Source organism: Stegodyphus dumicola, chromosome X2 (assembly GCF_044657685.1).
Source record: "Stegodyphus dumicola isolate Sdum_Otavi_A_Nest chromosome X2, ASM4465768v1".
Lineage (NCBI taxonomy): Eukaryota > Metazoa > Arthropoda > Arachnida > Araneae > Eresidae > Stegodyphus > Stegodyphus dumicola.
Genome location: NC_140781.1, coordinates 4,342,979 through 4,364,765, shown reverse-complemented (window position 1 = coordinate 4,364,765; position 21,787 = coordinate 4,342,979). Strand labels below are relative to the sequence as shown.

General features: G+C 34.0%; 1 protein-coding gene across 1 annotated transcript in view; it reads left to right on the top strand.

Annotated features, from left to right (window-relative positions):
* LOC118192596 (uncharacterized) overlaps nucleotides 1-21,787 on the top strand; it is a 92,553-nt gene that overhangs the window by 49,110 nt on the left and 21,656 nt on the right. Inside the window, exons 4-5 of the mRNA XM_085809799.1 lie at nucleotides 12,197-13,401; nucleotides 18,951-19,104. Of these exons, the coding sequence (XP_085665925.1) occupies nucleotides 12,197-13,401; nucleotides 18,951-19,104 (1,359 nt within the window). The remainder of the gene's footprint in view (nucleotides 1-12,196; nucleotides 13,402-18,950; nucleotides 19,105-21,787) is intronic.

Genomic DNA, 21,787 nt, shown 5'->3' with positions numbered 1-21,787 from the left:
TTGTATAGAAACATATGGGTGAATGTAATGCATTGGATCGCAAACACATGAAATAACATAATGTAGAGACATTAGGGTATTTTTGGAAGCAAGAGAGATGAAAAATTAGCGAACGCCTTTGCTGGGAACCAAGCCACAGACCTCTGGAATACCGGCTCAGCGTGCCGAACCACTACACCACAAAGGCATACAGAGAAGGTAGGAGAAATACCTTATAAACCCCTTTTTAAAGGGCGACTGGGGTTTCAAGGGACCCAATTGCCAAATCCTGGGTGTGGAGAAACCTCATCCAACACGCTTTTAGTTCAGGCACCACTGTAGAGACATTAGGTATTTTTGGAAGCAAGAGAGATGAAAAATTAGTGAACGCCTCCACCGGAAATCGAACCATCGACCTGTAGAATACCGGCCCAGCGTGCAGAACCACTACACCATGAAGGCATGCTGAGAAGGTGGGAGAAATACCTTATAATGTAATGGGTCATATAAAAAGTTTCCATGCTTTTTTGGTACATTTTTGAACAAAAACTTTCTTTATTGAAAAGCAGTTTTAATCAAGTACATATTGACCATTATTATCTATGACCTTTTGCCATTTTGGGGGTAGCTTCATAATTCCATTGGTGTAGAACTTCTGTCTTTTATCATCGAAAACATGGCCAAGTGATTTTCAGCAGCGCTTTGGTCGGCGAATTTTTTACCATCAAGAAAGTTTTGCAGAGATCGAAACAAATGGTAGTCAGACGGAGTAAGGTCCGAGCTATACGGTGGATGCATCAAAACTTCCCAACCAAGCTCTGTCAGTTTGTTCTGAATCATCAAAGATGTGTGGGGCTGCTCATTGTCGTGATGGAGCACAACTTCCTTTCTGTTGGGCAATTCTGATTGCTCTTTCTGGGTTGCTTTGTTCACAGTCGAGTTGTGCACAGTATAGGGCCAAAATGATGGTTTCACCAGATTGCAGCAGCTCATAGTGGAAAATTCCTTTCCAATCCCACCAAACACTCAACATAACCTTATTGGCGACAATCCAGTCTATGAAGTCATTTGTGGACAGTCACTGGCCTTTGACCATGATCACTTGTGTTTGATATCCTTGTATTTCACCCATTTTTCATCACCTGTAATAATTTGCTTCAAAAATGGTTTGATTTCATTGCGTTTCAGCAGCATTTTGCTGATGGTAATTCGGTCAATCAAATTTCTTTGCATTAATTCATGACACCCAAACATCAAGCTTCTTTTTGTAGCCTGTTTTTTTCAAATGATTCCAAACTGTCATGTGGTTTAGTGTCTCCGCTATTCATGACAGCTTGCGTGCTGATCTTGCTCCACCAGTTGCAAAATTTCATCGACTTTTTCAGTGACTAGCTGACCAGAGTGAAGGGCATCTTTGACATTGAAATTTCTGGAACAGAATCGAACAAACCACTCCTGGGTCCTTCGTTTATTCACAGCATTCTCACCGTACACTTCACAAATTTTTTTGGCATGTTTTTGCAGCATTTTTACCTTTTTTGTAGTAAAAAAGCATCACATAACGTGTTGCTTTGAATATTTCACTCATTTTCATATAAATTTTTACACGAGCAGTGAATTAAAAACCTAACTTCACAAACAATGGAAGCTGAATATCACCTTTTAAGCACATGTTCGTTTGAGACAATAGGGTGAGTGTTGCCATATATATAGGCATCAACACCATGTAGTGGCAAAAATGCATGGAGACATTTTATATGACACAATATAAAGAAAGAAATTGTGTACTTATTGTTGCCATAACTTAATTGCTGTGTTTACAATATTAGTGTCCACATTCACTAGTAGTACATGCTTGGCACCATAATTGCAGCAATTGGCGTGTATGATTTCCAGCAAAGGCCAAGTAGATGGTTAGCTGCCTGTCAGCATTATGTGTCATCTCTGGGAATAGATAATTTGCAACTGTATTGTCACACTATGAATGCTGAGAAAGCAGACATGCATCTAATGTAAGGGCTGCATATGGTAATCACAGAATAGTGCTATGGATGATGGATGTGTCAGGAATGCTCTTCTAATAGACTATTGCTGGACCACAAAATGTTTGTCCAGTTACACTGTCAAATTTGTGAAACTGGTTCCTTCGTCAACTGTCAAGAAACAAGTTGATCAAGAGTTGTATGGCATTCAGACATGGATGCTCTCATTTTGAACCATATGGAAGTTTCTTTTGTTTGTTTCACTATGGCAAAGCCCATGAGGTTTGTCTATCTAGAGGGAATGATACCTTCATGAAAGACTTTCTAAGGGAAATTGGCTCATGTCTGTGTTTTACCTGGAACAATCTATGGAAATGCTACACAATAAGCCTGTTTATGAATGTGAGTCAGACCACCTGTGTTCAGTAACTACTACTCTGCTGGTAAGCTAAACCTCATGGTAGACAAAATATAACTACAGGAATTATTGCATATTATGTAGTTGTGAGTCAACCCATCATTTGGTTAGTATTAAATGAAGAATGATTACACTCATTCCATTTTCAGAGAACTCAAGCTTTGAAAGGGAAAGGTTTTGTGAGTGATTTTTGCAGCATTTGTGGACAGCCTTTAACCCATATGCTATGAGTTTACATACATTCCAAGAACAGTTCTCTGTGAATTCACAGAGATGACTTTCTGATTGGCTTATATTTACTACCAATGTGACTTGATGGCAAATGTTATATTTATCTTGAAGTACTAAAGTTGGTTCACTATATTTACATTCCTTTTTGTAATTGTAGTTTCAGCCTGTTGGCATGCTGGGTCATTTCAGCATTGAAGTGTGCAGTTACCTGAATGTTACTCTTGGGCTGTGATTGGCCATTCTGGGCAAGTCCATTAGCCACCCCTTTCTTAGGCAGATAGCCCTAGTGTGCTTTGCCATAATAAACTAAAACCAAACCATTGGCTACTTCAATCTCTCAGTTCATTGCACCTTCTTATGAGAATATCTGAAGTCATTATTTACCAGAATCCAATTGATTGTGTAGAGGATCTTGTTCAAACATCCATTGTGGCTAAAACATCCATATGTGAAAAGTGCCTCACAGTTTTTAACCTGTATTCCAAACACTCCACCTATTGCGTCAATTCAATAGACAATATTAATTAATGCAGAAAGCATTCCAACAGTAGATAAGTAAAACAGCACTTATCTAAATCATCAGGTTTTTCATTCAGGTATATTTCTAGGTTTAATTAATCGTCTAGTGGATCTTTTATCAGGAACAGTCTGGAAAAACGTCACTACCAGTTCTTTGCTTAAAAGTAGATATCTTTTGGGCTAGTACTGGCTTGTCAGAAGTGGTGTCTGAAAGATTATTTTCAACAGTCTTCAGTGCATAAAGAATGGAAGCCTGTTAGGCTACAGGTATAACGGGGTCACTTTTATCAGTTACTTCAAGAGGTATTAACCTAAGCACTGGGTAGAGAAATTCTCCGTTTTTCATTTTTATTTTTACTAGTCCATCTTCAGAAGGATAGAGTTTAGCCACCCTGGCCAGAGGCCATTCAATTTTCTTGACATTGTCACTAGAAACCAGAACAATATCATCAATTTGGATGGGTTTCTGATTTTTAGGAGATTTCAATGATTGGCATAAATTTCCTAAATACTCAGTATGAAATTTTCACACGTTGTCAGTAAACATGCCTTTTATTTAGAGACTGCGAATCCAGGTCATCAAGATCTAGGATTCCTGTTTCATTAAGATCATGCAAAAACATAGAAGGGGTAAGTGGAGTTAAATCATCAACAACTTCTGAAATATAGGTTAAAAGTCGCTGATTATTCACACTTTCAATGTCACAAATAATAGTGTTCATTTCTTCTAAATTTAGTGAACTTCTACCTAGAAACTTTTGTAGAATTCTTTTTTATTATATCTATCAAATGTTCCCACCACCCATTCCACCATGGGGCAGACAGGGGATTAAATTTCCAAATGTTCTTTTCAGATCCACTGTATTGTCCCAGTCAATTTTTTTCAGCAAATTCTGAGCTGCGGAAAAATTAGAACCATTGTCACAGTAAAAGATAGAAGGTCGACCCCTTCGAGTGATGAAACATCTAAGAGTTTGCAAAAAATGGTCTGTCGATAAAGATGTAGTTAACTCCAGATGTACAGCTCAGTAAATGGCAAAGGTAAATATAACAGTCCAAGCTTTCTGGCCATTTCTTAGGATTAATGAGACAGCGTAACCCATTCCTGAAACTTTGAAAACTGCAGCTTTTTTTATGCAATCTTCTAGGAGAGGAGCTTTGATGATCGGTTTAGGCCACAAATTAAATCGTTCACATATTACACAGGTTATAATTACATTTCTTACTGTCTTCCTGAATTTAAGAATCCAAAAATCTTCTCTTTAGTTGCTGCTCATCAGGATTTGAACTTCTGCATGGTACAATTGCATGTGTTTGGTCTGGGTGATTTTTTTCTGTAACTGGATGATTACAGGGTAGTATTGTCAGATATTGCAAATTTCTTGTATCTTTTCTCATTATGATTTGAGTCTTAACTTTCAAAATACCATTAGAATCAGCGTATCAAATCACTATCATTTTCAAGTATTTATAATCCAGTCCTGTAGATGATTCCTTCTGTACAACTTTTAATAACGTAACCTCTGCTTTATTTATTTCTTCCAGTGTCAAGATTCCAGAAATTCGATTAGACTATTCAACCTTACAATTGATAAAAAATCGATACATCCGCGCAGTGACTCTAAGACCCATATCACATGGCGTTTGTTTCACACGAACAACTGTTTCGGACAATTTTCTGTCTGGCTTATTATTGAAAGACTTTTTCCTTCCTTTCCAAAAAAATTGCAAGTTGTTTGTTTTCGATGAATCAGTTACCAGCTTCGAATGCTATCAGCTTGTTTATAATGGGGAACCAGTTTCCCCAAAGCGATCTATGGTGATTGGCTGTTGTGACAAAGCAGAAAATTGTTCCAAACAGTTGTTCTTCCGAAGCAAACCAACGTGTGATAGCAGCCTAAGAAGTTGGTTGTACAAAGAAAATTGGTGATAATATTTTTCCTGGAATGACTCTTTGTGATTAACTGTGCTAACAATGGCCTTTCTTTTTTCTAAATTTATTGTATCGAAATCGGGAATAACGTTAGAATTTGGCCATTCTTCCATTGGTTTTTCAGCCACTATTGTCCTTTCCACCATCAAGATTTTCGTAATGTTTCTGCATTGCACCCCCATGATGGATGACCTGCTGGATTCAGTGAACCTGGGACATGATGCCAGTCTTCAGGATTTGTCATAGAACGAATTTCTTGCACTCGGTTAAAAATGAAGGGAGCATAATTTTCATTTCCCTTGATCCAATACAAAGCGTTTTCTGAGTCAGCCCGGAAAAACTTTGGCACATTTTCCATTTTTATGTCATTAGTCACACTCTGAGCTAATCTAGCTGCAGTGTTGCAGGAGAGAAGTTCCATTCTCGGAATAGACATAGATTTCATCGGTGCAACTCTACACCGTGCCTGAACAAGTTGACAGGTCATTGAAGTTTCAGTCTCACTTTGTAAGAAAACACAGGTAGCATAAGTTATCTTTTCACGCCACAGAAACATGCATTTGACTTCTTGGTACTTCACAACTGGGAATAAGACATCGAGGAATTTCGATTTATTTCAGATTAGAAAGTTCCTGTCTCTACTTCTCAAACTTCTTTGCAATGGTGTTAGGGAGTTCAGTATCCCATGATACTTTTAATTTCCAGCATTCTTGTAGGAGGACTTTTGGTCCTAAAGTAACAGGACAGGTGAAGCCAAGGGGATCAAAGATTTTATGTACAGCTGACAGGATTTTTCTCTTGGTTACAGCTGTATCGTCTTCAACATTTTCTCGTAAATCTACCATCAAAGTGTCATTCTTTAAGTTTCATTTAAGCCCTAGAACTGTAATATTCTTTTCATTTTTCAGCAAAGGGTCTTCAGATTCTTGATTATTATAACTATGCTCCCACCCTCGAAGTTCAAATTTAGCAGTGCTAAGAACCAGTTTGGATTCCTCAATAAATTTCTCAAGTCTTCAGGATTTTCTACACTGGTAACACAGTTATCCACTGTAATGTATTTTGCAGTAATTTACAAAACAGACAATCTTCTTAGTAGAACATAAATTTTATTTATAGTTCACGGTGATAGACAAATTTATACAATTCTTAAGTGGCAAGATTTTCATACTACTCCTAGCTGGTAAAATCTTCAGAATTCTAATCTTTTTTAAAACAATATCTCACGTTGCTGAGTAACGGTTTAATACAAATATGGAGTTGCCACTTCAACAATAATTATATTTATTTATTAAATAAGAAGATATTACAACCTCTCCCCCCTCCAGATAAACTTTAATTTATATTTTTATAAATTAAAGTTTACAGTTTTTTTTTTTTTTTTCAAAGCAACAATATTAGCACAATACAGAATTGAAATACAAGATATAACATAATAACATACACTGAGGAAGAGAGGAAGGAACAAAATATTTTTTTATCTCTATAGAGAAACAAATTATTTAATCAGGCCAAGGAGTACGACTTAATGCGTCTACATTTTTATGGTTTTTACCACTTCAATGAATGATTGTGTAATTGTAGGGTTGTAGTACTAGTGCCCATCTCATAAGTCGTGGATTTAGACTTGCATTATTTTTGAGCCAAACTAAGGGATTATGATCGGTCATGATGAGGAATTTAGTATGCCCGTCGAAATAACATTGAAGTTTCTTTACAGCAAATATTATGGCTGTGCATTCCTTTTCTGTGATAGAGTACTTTTTCTCAGTTTCTGTAAACTTCTTACTGAGGTATAATACTGGATGTTCATTGTCTCGTTCATATTTTTGAGCTAAAATGATACCCATACCAGAGTCTGAAACATCAATTTGCAAAATAAACTCCTTATTGAAATCAGGCGAGTCTGACAAAGGCTTTTGTGGCAGTTTTGCTTCTTCAACAACTCGCTCTTGTCTGTTTAGTTTCTTTAAAAACTTCTCTTTGACTTGCATCTCAACTCCAGAACTTGGCAATTCATCTAGAGCTTTTAACTGAGAATAGTTTAATTTTGTCAGTTCTTTCTTGTCAGATAGTTTTTTCTCTTTGCGAGATGAACTTTTGTTCTTATCTGCTGCTTGCACTCTCATTGAATGTGGCAACTTTGAGTATCCTTTATCATGTTTGTGCCTCTTTGCTAAGTTTTCTGACATGTGCGTAGATTCTGAACGTATTTTTAATTTCTTAGCTTTAGAAGCACCTTCATGACTTCTTTTATCAGAAGTTCTTTGATCTTCTGTTAACAAACTGTCAAACACATCTTTGCTTTTTGGAGAAGAAGGAACTGGGGAACTTGTAGAGGAATAATCATACACATTATCCATAGAAGATGAATCACCAGGTAAATAAGGTGAGTCAACTTCCATATAAATAACTTCAGCTTTCTCATCAAGAGATGAGTGCTTAGATTGTTTGTCAGATTTCTGTGAAGCATTGACAGAAGCCTGACTTTTAGGAGGGTGAGTATTGACCAAATTACCCTGAGTCTTAGCACTATTATTTGTTTGGTTCTGAATCAAAGTTGTGTAGTTCTGCATTTGATCTCTATATTTTTCAAGAATAACAATTACTTCCCTTTCATTTCCATTTTTATCTAATTTCTTTTTCTCCTTTATTTTGAAATAATTTCCGAAATTTTCACTTTTAGCTTCTCTAAGCATTGAGATTAGATCTCTGCTTTGATGCTGAGATTCAATTAATTTCTTTGAATTAGCATTAATTATTTTCTTAATTTCCTTGTCTTTCTCATCAGCTTGCGGTAAAATATCTTCGTCAGATTCAATAACAGACCGTTCTTCTTTTTTCCCCATTTCGGTGTCTCTACTTCGATCTCCTTCTCGAGATCGTTTTACTTGAGATTGTGTCAAAACCGCATTTATCCTTTCTAAATTTAAGAACTGTTTATCTTTGAACAACTGAGCAGTTTTGTTACCCAATACATATCTGCCAGGATCATTTGTAACAACAGCTGCCTTTGTTTTTATGTGACCAAGTTCACAATTAATTTCAACTTCAGCTAATGGTAGACACACTAAATGGTCATTTAAGAGCTATTGTACCCAGACATGTTCTCCAATTATTTTTGCTTTATCAACGTATTTTCGAGAAATAACATCTACTGTGGCTCCTGTGCCTCGAAGAATAGGCATTTCATACCCATTAACTAAACCGTTAATTGTATACGTCTTTAATAAATCATCATTCGAAAATATGCAATTTATCTTTTCATTTGGTTTTAAGCGAGGGCACTGAGGCTTAAAATGTTCGTATGACCCACACTTGAAACAACGTGGTCGATATCTTTTGTCATATAAATTTTCTTGGTTCTTGTTTTGAAATTGATTTTTTTGTCGTTGATCTTTCTGGTATTTTGAATCATCCCATTTATCAGAATGCTTAAAATGAGGCGGATGCTCTGTTGTTTTTGCAAAATTATCGGAACGAGGTTTAAATGATCCTTTGTTAAATCTCTCAGTTTGACTGGCAGAAAATTTCGGTTTTATTGTTTTTCTGACATCTTCAAAATTTTCAATTTTCTTAACCATCTCAGTAGGTGAAATTATGGTTGTCCATTGATCCATAAAATGTTCTTTGAAATCAGGAGAAGTACGCTTTTTTATTTTATGCTAGGACACACTATGAACAAAGAACTCTACGTCGAAATCCTGCGTCATTTGCGTGAGTTGATCCAGAAGAAGAGACCAAAAATATAGGCTGAGCAAGTCATGGATGTTTTTGTATGACAATGCTCCTGCTCACCGATCCCTACTCATCAATGACTTTCTTCTTGCGAAAACTAAAACAACTGTTTTGCCTCATCCTCTTTACTCACCTGATCTTGTACCCTGCAATTTCTTCCTATTTTTTGAACTGGCAAGATGCTTGCAGGGTCATCGGTTTCAATCTTCAGATGAAGTTAAATGTGCATTGCAGGCTGAATTAAAGGGCATGGCCAAAAACGGATTTCAGACATGCTCTGATGAACTTTACAGGCGCTGACAAAAGTGTGCTGTTGCGCAAGGGTCTTATTTCAAAAGAGGAGGTGTTTCTGCAATTTAATTAATAATGTTTTTTACGTTATAGACTCAGTCTAGGAACTTTTGAATCCTACCTCATGTTACTGTTGGTGAATGCAAATTGGAAAAATTATGAGTGCCTCAGTATATACCTATACAAAAAATTGTTTGTTGTGGTGTGCTTTAACACCTTTTATTGTTTTTCCTATGAGTTGCAAATGATTCTGTAATTCTTTCCAATCTGCTTAACCATTTTATAGCTTCTTTATTACCTTGGCTGCAAATAATATCTAATTTTTCTGTATTTAAATGAGTGCAATTCTTAATTTCACTACCCACAGCACTTAATGAATTGACCTATTTCTTTGACTCATTACTAAAATCATGCAGTTTAACTTTTACTATCTAAATGTACGTTCACAATCTTACAAAAATAACAGCTAAAAGCTGATTCAGTGTACTCTTTTCTTTTTAAAAAAACTAGTTGGGCCATTAATTATCTAACAACTGCAACCTTTTTTTTTTTAATCTTTTCACTTGACTGTCATTTTATTTAGCAATATAAAATCTTAGCAGTTTTCACAATTTTTTTTTTTTTTTTTTAATTTGAATCTCTGCAGAATTTAGATCTAAAGCCTGACGTTTTAAAGTAAAAAAAGCTGGTTCTATCCCAACTTTCCAGTTTTCTTCACCTTCCTGAATGTGAACAGGACAGTTTGCATTCGTTGAAACCATGGTGTATGTACCTTATATAACTTGTATTGTTTTGTAAGGGCCTTCCAATGTCTACTTGACATGAATAGTATAATGATAATCGTAATAAAATCTGACTCCGTGAACACATGTAGATAAAACTGAGAACACTGTTATTTCCATGATCTAAAAACAGTTTCTTAAACTTTGTTGTTTTGACAGACTTGCATAATATATAATGAAGGCAGTCAAAACAAAAATAGCATGGTGCAAGTGAATGAGGATTATTTTAAATATATAAGGCACACATAGCATATGCCTGTACTAGTGTTTTGTAAGAAAAAAAAAAACTATGTTCTGTTTCTATATCGTGCTGTAAAAATCATGGCACCAATGCTGTGTTACAACTTCCTCTTAGGGAGGAAACTAATGCAGAAACAGACAGGTGAAACCGTAACTAACTAAATATCAACTGAGAAACTAAACTCTTAAGAGTTAGCTAATTACCTCACTTTTAGTGATCGTATAAGTGAAACTTTTGTGCATTGCGTTGTGAAAATGCATCCGGGACCGCACCGTAAGAGGATCGAATAAACAACATGTAAAATCAATATATGTATAAGAAAAACACATAAAAGATATAAAGAAAACATAAGTAATAGGTTTCCAGATTAAATACCAGTTTATTCAAATTCCTCAACAATTAAAATTAAATCTTATCCTAATCAGAGAGTCAAATTTCTTATGTTTGTTACAGTTCAATTTTACTTATTTTAGACACAGGTGAAATCTTCAATTTATCATTTTCATTTGTTACATTTAAATTCATGATTTGCAAATCTATTACATGACTCTTTTAATTTAACAGTTACCTGTTCTGAGATTTCTAAGAGGTTAAAGAAAACATATTATCTGCAATTCAACATCTGTTCTAAGGAAGATTACACAAACAAATTATATTATTACATCCTAATTCATAAGAGGACCTTAAGGTTTGTCTCGGTAAATTAAGAAGGGGAAAAGGGAGGCAATTTAGCTCCTTAGATTAAATGAATTAATTTAAGATTCAAATTAAAGTTCCAATTTCCAAAAGTTCGAAGGAAAATTGATAGCAAAGCACTTATCTGTTGTTTAGATGACTTGAAACGCACCTGGAAAGGTCTCTGGCTGGCCTTGCATTCTGGGAGAAATCAGGTATAAGAAGTCCACCATAATTCCTGGGAAAATGCATTCCGTAAGGGGAACACAGGCGTCTAAGGAGTCTCACGCTTTCGGTGTCACTGGTGTTCTTTCAGTGTTCGCAATTCAGGCTAACACCGACTCCATTATTTTTCAGCAACACATCTGCACGCTCAGCATCGCAGAAAGTAAGCCACTAGAACCAGCACCCGAGCAGAATCTTCAAGCTCGCAGTCCGGATGTCGAGTATAAAATCTCACATTAGCCGGGGTGGAACTTGGCCAATAATTCTTGGAATTTAATACTCGCTGGAGAAAAAAAAACTTAATACTCACTGGATCATTTTTTTTTTTCGATAGCAAGGCGACGGTCGGATAGTGTCCGCCGTGCTCCACCTGAATCACCACTTATTCATCCCCGGAAACGTAACAAATCCTTCAGCTTCGAAAGTCGGGCAAAAAAAGATTAAAACTCGAATTTTCTTCGTCTCCTTCACAAACGCGGGCTCCCACTATGGCTTCAATTATCACCCCCTTAATTTGGGCAAAATTTGCATTTCAACCCCTGAATGCTGAAATAAGGGCGAATGCGCGTGCACGCCCCTCCTTCACCTAGCCAACAACCGGACCTCCGATCGCCAACCTGAATGACTTACATCGAAGGTTAAGTGGCAACCTCTGACCCTTCTGTCACGTACTTCCTGTCCTAAGGTCAACTGCACAATGAAATTTCTTCTAGAACATTCTAAAGGACAAAAGCGCGCGAAATCATGACTTAGCAAAATCGCCTCCTTTTCCCTGCTTCTTTTCACAATGAATCAAAGCTTGTACAAAAATTGCGAATAAAAGAAAAATAAATAATGTTCTTTGAAACTAAATAATATTCCCAGAAGCATCTGTTTTTCCCCAGAATTAAAGCATTAAAATAAATAATTCAGAATCAAATAAAATTAAGATTTCCTTAAATCAGAAATTATTCACCTAGTTTTTATAACGCGATCAGACAATTCTCTACACAACACTAGAAATAATATTTCTTTTGCTTTTAAATTAATTTGTAAATTAATTTTTAATATTTTCACTGTAATGTTTTGCACTGGAGAAAATTTCATCTGAATGCAACAAAAACTAAACAAATTTAAGTTGCTTTCTTTAAATTACTTTATTACTATACCTTTAATTCATCATCTGTTTCGTTTTACTTACAGGTAAATTTTCAGCTTCAGCACAACATTCTTCAGATTTATTTGAAAGAACTAGGAAGGAGACATCTAAGCCTGTTTTTGATGTTGAAGATAAAAGCAGTTCTATTTCCAATCAGTGTGTCAAGTGCCATGCTGTTCAATTTTTAAAAAATCTTAATGATTCTGTTACTGGGGATAATATGAATCTACAGGAAGCATTAAAAAAGGTTCCCATCTCTATGGAAAGGGATGATACGCATTACATTAATCAGGATTTAAATGCTTGTATTGGGAATCTTAAAAGCCAATCCTCATCAATATTTGAACATTCTAAAGCTTTTTCAGAAAATGGCGGAAGTGATATGCATGTTAATGTTATATCCAGCGTTCAAAAGTCTGTAACTTTGGCCGAATCAGAGCTAAAAGAATTTCCCGAACCTGATTTAGAAACTCAAAATTATATTCAGTCTCCTGTAGCAAAATCCCTTTTTGAGAAAACATTTGATAATAAAATCATGCTGCATGAGCAAAAACGTAAAGGTAGTTCTATGACAAAAGATGGTGCGAGAGCAGAAACTAATCCTGATGGAGATAAAGTATCAAGTTCTTTTCTTATGAATAGTTCATTAAACAACAAAATTCAAGACCAAGGTAATAGTTTTCAAGAGTTGTCATCACTTTCAAGAATTTCATCAGTCAAATCTACCTGTCAGCCAGTTGAATCAAAATCAGCTGTACAAGGGAATTCATATGTGTCACAAAACGTATTACAAACTAAGCAGTTTTCAAGTAGAGGATGCAGTACAAGTGATCTTATGGCTTTATATCAAAAACATCTAACTGGCTATCAGGGTAATTCCTCTAGATCAGAAGATGGTTTTATTAATAAAACTGAAAAAATAAAATTCGTAGATAAGGAACTACAAACAATGGAATGCTATCCATGTTATCAAAAGGTTTCAAATCAAGCAAATTTGCCATCTTCTATTAATAGCAAGACATGCATGTCTGTTGGCTGTCAGGTTTCTGAATTCGATTTCCAGCCACCCCAAAGAACAACAGATTCTGAAATTGGAAGTTCCTACAGCTTTGACATGGTGAAATTTAAAGACTTTTTGAATAGAACACTTGCTCAAAGACTTCCTTATGGAAAACAAAAAAGTAATAAATCTGGCATAACATTTTGCCTTTCATCGTTGTGCCTTTGTCATAATAAGAAAACTCTTGGGGTAAGTTAAAAGATATATATTTATTTATTCGTGATGCATTATTTTTGTAATAAATAATTAGAAGAAACATTATCTTGTGAGTTTTGGTACAGGTATTGAAAAAGATTGAATTTTGTCAAACTTCTGTACATTAAAATCGATTGCAACACTTTTTTGAAGTTAATCATGAACATTATCTTTTTTTTCCTCTTGCACCAGTAGATTATCATATTAATTCTAGGGGGGATTGTAGTTAATATTTATGAAAAGGTTTAAACTACCAATTATAAATGTACAATTATTTCATGGAGGTAAGAAATTCACCATTTTGACAGAATAGTAGCTCTGATGTTAGGGAATTATCTAAGTAATATGTCACTCATATTGCATCTTTTTTTTTCTTCAAAACATCTGAATTACTTATTCATTTTGTTTAATTCATTTACTAATCTATATAATTTAATCCTTTCTTCATATTCAGTGAGAAAAATTACACTTACTCTTTTATTCATTTGTTATTTTTTATTTAGCAAAAAACATTCATTTTTTAAAACATGTTCGTTTGATAAGTTTTAAGTAGTTATAGCTTGATTTATTTTATCTCCCACAAATACAGTTTAGTCAGCATTTTAAGATGCTTTATGTGAATTCTGAAAACTGAAATCCAGTTCTCTTTGTCAAAGTATTGCCTATTCTTAAAATGTAGGTCTTCCAAGGTATTATTCATACATTTTTTATTTTATTTATAATTAATTTTGGGTATTATTTTGTTCTTGAAATAACAGCTTTCTGAATTCTAAACATTGGATTTTTGACAAAGCATCAAATAATGAAATTCACTATTCCACCTTTTAGAAAGGAAATAATAACTATAACCTTTCTTGACATAATGTATAAAGAATTATTGGTTATGTGTAACTATGTAATTCTTCATAAAATTAGAAAGCTAAAATGCCAAAGCATATGAGGGCATTTCCTATACTCTTCTTCAATTCTAATGTGTTATATAATCCAAATCTAAAAAGAAATTTACTATCGTGAGCAAGGTTAGAAAAGGCAGGTGCTCATTTTGTGATTTCAAAAGGGAAGATGTGGATATACTTTAATAATTGGGATAGATTATGCCACGCTAAACACTATGATGGACTTTATCACATAAAACCATTTAGATATGCAACAGATAAAAAGGAAGCTAGTTACGGTACAGAAATTGGAAAGTTGAATAAAGTAGTCGATGTGATGCTATGGCATCGGAGATTTAGCCACGTAAATTGTGATTATATTAAGAATACTAGTAAGAATCAAAGCGTGAAAGGGTTACCAGAAATTGAAAAACCAATGGAGAGGGGGGAACCATGTATTATTGCTAAATCTAGTAGAATAACTTTTAAAGTGTTTCCGAAGAGATCGGATAAACCAGGATGCAGTTGGTTTATTTAAACGTTTGTGGCCCACTTCCAGTTCCATCTAATGGTGTATTGTATGAAAGTGTATTGTATGAAAAATAAAAGGGAATTGTTCTACAACTTTAAGAATTATCATAGGCAAATGGAAAGACTGACAAATAGAAAATTAATAGAATTGCACCGATAACGGTGGGAAATTCTGTAACAGGCAATTCAAAGAGTAATTAGCCAAAAATGGAATTGGTGTTGAACACACAAACACGTACACCCCAGAAGAGAACGGTGTGTGGGAACGTTTTAGCCAAGTGGCATTAGACACAGTTAAAGCTATGCTTAATGATGGTAAAATGGGAAAAGAATGGTGGGCAGAAGCTCTTGCCTGTTTCGTACATACGTGGAACAGTGTATGCCATAAAAGCAACTGAACCCCTTATGAAATGTTCCTAAATAGAAAACCCAGTGTTGTTTATTTTAACATATTTGGTTGTAAAGCCTATGTTGGCGTGCCAAAACAGATTAGAAATAAATTACAAATGAGGTGCAAAGAAGGAATCATGGTAGGATATGTGAATGAAACTAGGGGTTATAGGATATGGCTACAAGACTAGAGGAATCTGAGCTATTAGCAGAATCAGATGAAGAACAGGAAACTTCTAGAGTAGGAATAAAGTTGTCAGATGACAAATCTACCCCGAAAGAAGTGTCAGACTTAAACTGTCAAAGAAAAGCAGTTAAAAGGCCAGACGGAACACGTACAGACATATATTATTATGTAGAGGGAACAGACACACGTTTTAGATCCTATAATGGTATTGAAAAGTATTGTGAGGCAAGAAATATTAAATTTGAAAAGGATAAGTTTGATTTTAGTGGAAAAAACGAATACTCGGGGAAAGCTAATTTTGTAGAACAGGAGACTAGTTCCGTGTCTGAAGAGGCAAATTCCAAGGAAATTGCTATCCCACAAAATTTTAAAGAAGCACGAAAATCAGTAAATGCCGAAGAATGGGATAAGGCAATGAAAGAGGAAATTGACACAGTGAAGAAAAGAAAGGTTTGGGAATTAGTCGAAAAGCCAGAAAATAAAACTATTCTAGGAAACAAATGGGTCTATACACTAAAAAGAAATGAAAAGAATCAAGTGATTAGATACAAAGCACGTTTAGCAGCACAGGGATTCAGGCAGAAACGAGGTGAAGATTTTGATGATGTTTACAGTCCTGTAGTAAATTTTCCAATCATAAGAATATTTTTCACTATCCTGGTATGTTTATATGGATGGACTAATTGTCAGTTAGATGTAAAGAATGCATATTTATATGCAAACCTAAATGAGAAAATATATATGACCCAGCCAGAGGGATTTATTGAAGAGGAAAATAAAGTGTGTTTATTACACAAGACCATTTACGGTCTACATCAAAGTGGCCGTGAATGGTTTTGTGAATTCAACAGTACTTTACAAAATCTACATTTTAAGAAAATACAATGGTGTAATTGTGTTTATAAAAGTTCAAATGTAATTCTCGGTACTATTCGGTTTCGAGGGCTGTAAAAAATCGCCAAGCTATTTTTGATGCCAATGCTGCCAAAAATAATTACGCCAACCCTAATAATAATTGCGGCAAGAAAGGAAGTAAATAACTATCTAAGTTTTAATTTAGATGAAAGATTAATTTCATATAATACTTTTTTATTATTATAATTTATATGAAAAAGGCTAAACATGACTGAATGGAAGCATAAGAGTAAATAACTATTTCAGATCATTATTATAATTTCTTTAAAAATTGCTAAAGTTAACTGAATGGATGCCTGCATCGCTATTTCGCTACCGACTTATCACTAAAGCATAATTTCATCTCGTTGGTTGTTCAAACGTAATTTTCTATAAAGAATGATGCCCTTTCTTTGAAAATATTCAGAATCGGAATTCAGAAGTGAAGAATTGCTCATTTATTTGTTTGCCACTTTTTACAAGGGTAAAAACAATTGGATTTTTGTCAATTTTATTTTACTTTTTAAATGAAAATGGGTCGATGAGTACATAGATAAAGGGGGTGCGCAGTGTCATTTTTGTGCAATTTTGGGATATTTTTTTAAGTGAAAATAGGTTGATGTGCACATGGATACCGAGTATGTACAATTCTTAAAAATGCGTCAAGCTGTGAGTGATTCTGCACTTTACCCAAAATTCTATTGCCGACTTTTCATCATGGGCAATTCTCAAATTGTTAAATCCATAGGATATCAAAAAAGGATTTAAAATCAAAAAATGATTTAAAAATTAAACTGGTATTTCAATGGCGTCTTAAGAAATGTAGAACTATATAAACTTATGCAATCTGAAACCAGCGCATACGCTAGATTTGGCATGCTGTTAAATGGGTGCTTTTGCGCTTACATTTTCGCTGCAATTTTTTTACGGCCCTCAAAACAGAAGCGTACCTAATTCTCTTGTTATATGTAGATGATGTGATTTTTAGTAAAAATCAATATAGTATAGATAAAGTAATTTAACAGCTAAGTAAGGTTTTGATCTTAAAGTATTAGGCAAAACTAAAACATTACTTGGAATTGAATTCTTAGAGAATGAGAATGGGGTTTTTATACAACAGCAAAAATATATCGAAGAAATTGTTGAAAATTTTAAACATTTCTAGATACCAATAACTTCACTTCCCATAGCTAAAGGCACTATTCTCACAAAATTAGATTGTCCATCTACAAGTGCAGAAATTGTGGTTTAGAAATCTGTTCGGATGTTTAGTTTTTGTAGTTAACAGGACAAGGCCTGATATTACATATGCAGTGAATATCTTATCACAATTTCAGGAGAATCCAGGAATTAGGCATTGGGAAGCATTGTTGAAATTGCTTGGTTATTTCAATAGTACTAAATTATATAAGTTAAACTTATTAAGATTAAACATCTAAATTTATATTGTTATTCAGATGCTGATTATGCAAGTAATAGGGATGACCGCGTGTCCATGGGAGGATTTATATTGTATTTAGATGAAGTACCGGTAATCTGGAAAACTGTTAAACAAAAATGTGTAAGTTTATCAACCATGGAAGCGTTTATGAAATGCACTTCAAGATCTAAACTGAAAGCGAATCACTGATGATACATCTATACTACCAGTTCAATGAAAGCAACTCGCCAACTGCCTTCTACTAGGGAGGTTGGTTTGAGAGACTAATATTAATTCTTAAGCATCTGCTAAGAAGAGTACTAGGAAGAGCTTCCTTAACTTCTGAAGAAATTATCACGATTCGCTGCAATTGTGAAGCAGTGAATAACTTCCATCCATTGACATAATGTAACCAAAAATGATGCTATATTTATGCCTTTAAGTCCATTTCTACTTCTGCAAGACAGTCAAGTAAGTGGTGTTCCAAATCTTGATCACATTGGGCAAAGTCTTAATAAACGGGTTAAATGTAGAGAAAACCTGGAAAGGGATTTAAGGAACAGGTTTAGGTCTGAATATCTAAGGGCACTCATTCAAAAATCAGGGAACAGAAAATCTTGTGAATATTGGTGAAGAATGTAGTAAGTGAAAGTGAATATTGGTGATGTATTGATAGGAAGTGATAACACCAAGCGAATCATTTTGCCATTAGGCAAAATAATTCAGATCCTTCTGGGGAAAGACAGAATTACAAGACTTGTTGAGCTTAAAACAACTAATGGACAATTGCTAAGACCAATTCAAAGATTGTACCCATTTGAAGTATCCAATGATGGTCCCATTATTGAGAAATTTTCAATCAAGGATGTGGGAAATTAATCTTTTGAAAATATTGCTTCTGATACGTGTGTGTACCCGAGCCTCAGGTTCAAAAGACTAGTGCAGGTCGTACAGTCAAAGTACCTAAGAGATTGGATTTATGAATTATTTATAATTTTCTTTTGTAACTTGTGAACTGTTCATAATTTTCTTTGGTTAAATTTAAGATAAAAAGCTAACTTGGGTGGGAGTATGTCAAACATCTATCTAATGTAATCTTCGTTTGATGTTATTTAGTAAATTAAATGGCAATATTGGAGGTTTCTTTTACATTTATGTTTAGAACCTGTTTATTCTTCTGATATTCAAAGGCAAAATGGAAGATTCAATATGCATGAATATATTGGTGAATTTAATCTGATTTCAGGAAGATCTTTTCATGAATAAGCCTTCATTTGTAGCAAGATCTGTAAAGAGGCAGCAAGAAATTAAAAACAGAAATAAAACCTTGTGCGCTCAAAATTCTTCTCCAGTTACATTTGATATCCCAGTTATTGTGCATGAACAGCGTTCAAAATCTGGTAAGTAGACTTTTAAATCTTAATATGTAGTATCAAAAATTTTTCTCTTCACTTAAAAGTAAGAACAAAAAGTAACTACTAATTTACATCCCCCTGATGTATTCTTATATGATAAATAGTTACCATTGTTGTAATGTATGTTGAAATATGATATCGCAAAATACCTGAGGAACTCTGTTGGGAAGAGAGGTTTTCTATGGAGAACTGTTGAAGAGAAAGTAGCTGAACATGAAAAGGAAATCACGGCAAATACTTGCAGTCATTTGTTTTCCCTAAGACTTTGAGACAAAACTATCATTTGCTGCTGTTAAGCCACTATTTGAACTTTGGTTATGCTTAAAAAACATAAGAAATAGTTTTAGGTGCCCACAATTTTTTTAACTGGATGACTACAATTTTAGCTGTAAGTAAATGTCCATAGGTTTTTTGGAAATTACTTTTAGTCCTTAAAAGTCTTTAATTTATGGCCAATATTTGAAAAAGTCTTAGTTTTTCACATCTGACATTTCTATTCCTTTCTAGACTGCCATTCTGAAAATGTTGATTAATATTGTGGATAAATGTGTAATTTAAGTCACACAGCTGATAATGGAGGTATTGCAAATTGTTATTATAAACAAAGCGACTCCAGAACCAAAAAAAAAATCTGATTTTTTGTTCAACTCATCATTTCAAAAGACAGGTTATCAGTACTGTCTGTCTGAATAGAAAAAGTTTGTTGGACTTCGCTATTGAACTTACAGGAATGCTGCGACCTTCAATAAGATCAAAGCATAAATTTTATAGTTGTATTCACCCATTGTTGTCAGTGATTCTGTAAAGTCTGTAATGGTACAAAAAAGATATAAATAGGCCATTTGATAAAAGGGGATAATGTACTGAAAATATCTACTGGTGAACAATCTGAATCTGTAGAAGGCATGTCTTTATTTTAAGAGTTGAGCTTCATCATGCCTAAAACAATGAGGACCATTTAGAGCATTCCTTTGAAGAAGAAATGTCCCTTCAAGGAAAAATACTGAGTAGGATTAATGTCTGTTAAGGCGTTTTTCTTGTGGATTATTGACTTTGTATCTTGGAAAGATGCTCGTAAGATTTATGGAGACATGATCATAATGTGAAAAAAAGGAAAAATTATTAATAATATTGATGTGTATATAATTATCGATACAGAATTGATGTGTTTTAGAGTTGTATTGTAATAAATTTATCTTATTGTTTGATGAATATTTGGAAAGAAACTGTGAACACAGAGTTATTCTATTTTTTATGGTACTTCCTTATTGTTATGACCCCATATTTAAACTATGCCACAGGCTTCTTGTTAAGGGACTGTACCACAGTGGAAACCCTACTCAGGTTTGATCTAGTTACATGACTCTATGTGGAGTGTACTATGGGCTGTAAGTGATTGTAGTCAAAACTATTGGCCATTTGGTGACAGTTCACAGAGCACTCTTGAGTAAGGTTGCTGCTTTGTTGTAGTTAATTAACAAAAGTGCTCTTGCTGGCACTTAGTTAGGGTTCAATAAGGGTGTACATTTTCTGTTTTGATTCTAAATGTATTTCTTTTTCCTTTATTTCCTCTTTTATTTTTAAAATTTTTCATTATTCCAAAAATTTTGGAAAATTACAATTCTTCTAATTTTATCACATGAACAGGTGTTTCAATGAAGTTCTCTGTTGGTAAAGATACTAAAAAATCAATTTCATTATATTATTTCATAATGTCCTGTGTAATCATTATCAGTATTAAAATTACGAAAGAAATCATGTTTTCTGTATGTCCACATGCAGTTTTATAGCACACACACAAATAAAATTCTAGTGAAATCTAAAAATTCAGAGAAGAAAGAAATAACTGTGGGAAAACTTGATTAGATGATGTGGAAGAGAATTGTTCTTCAAAGGAATGTTGTTGAAGGATAAACAAACTAGAAGATACTGATGCAAAAATGATACAAAACATAGTGGAAATATAGTTTAGGTTATTTGAATATGGCAAAGCACACAAGGGCTATCTGCCTAAGGTGAGAGATGCTTGTGTTGAAGGCTTTTTATGGGAAAATGGGTTGTATCCACTTAAATATGGAGAAAATCATGAACACCCACCCTGCATCCAACTCAGGTTGAACTAGTTTTCAGAAGTCAACCACTTGGCCAGTGGTTGGACAGTAGTAGGTTTGTTTATTGAAGCAAATAAACTTAATTAAAGAGTCTTATTTTTCAAAAATAAATGTTACAAAAATGCATTATTCCCAATCTATGATCAAATGGCATAAATCAGTTCTGTAACTTAAAGTAACAGATAATTAGACATATCATTTATTATGCTGGTTTTAGAAAGATATTAGTACAACTATATATTCAAAAATGCAAAACATCCATAAAACTCAAAAATATTTTCTTAATTTTTTTAGATATTTTAGCTTATTTATACTATTTTCTTCTCTTTAATTACTTTTCGTAAAAGTAATTAAAGAGAAGAAAATAGTATAAATAAGCTAAAATATCTAAAAAAATTAAGAAAATATTTTTGAGTTTTATGGATGTTTTGCATTTTTGAATATATAGTTGTACTAATATCTTTCTAAAACCAGCATAATAAATGATATGTCTAATTATCTGTTACTTTAAGTTACAGAACTGATTTATGCCATTTGATCATAGATTGGGAATAATG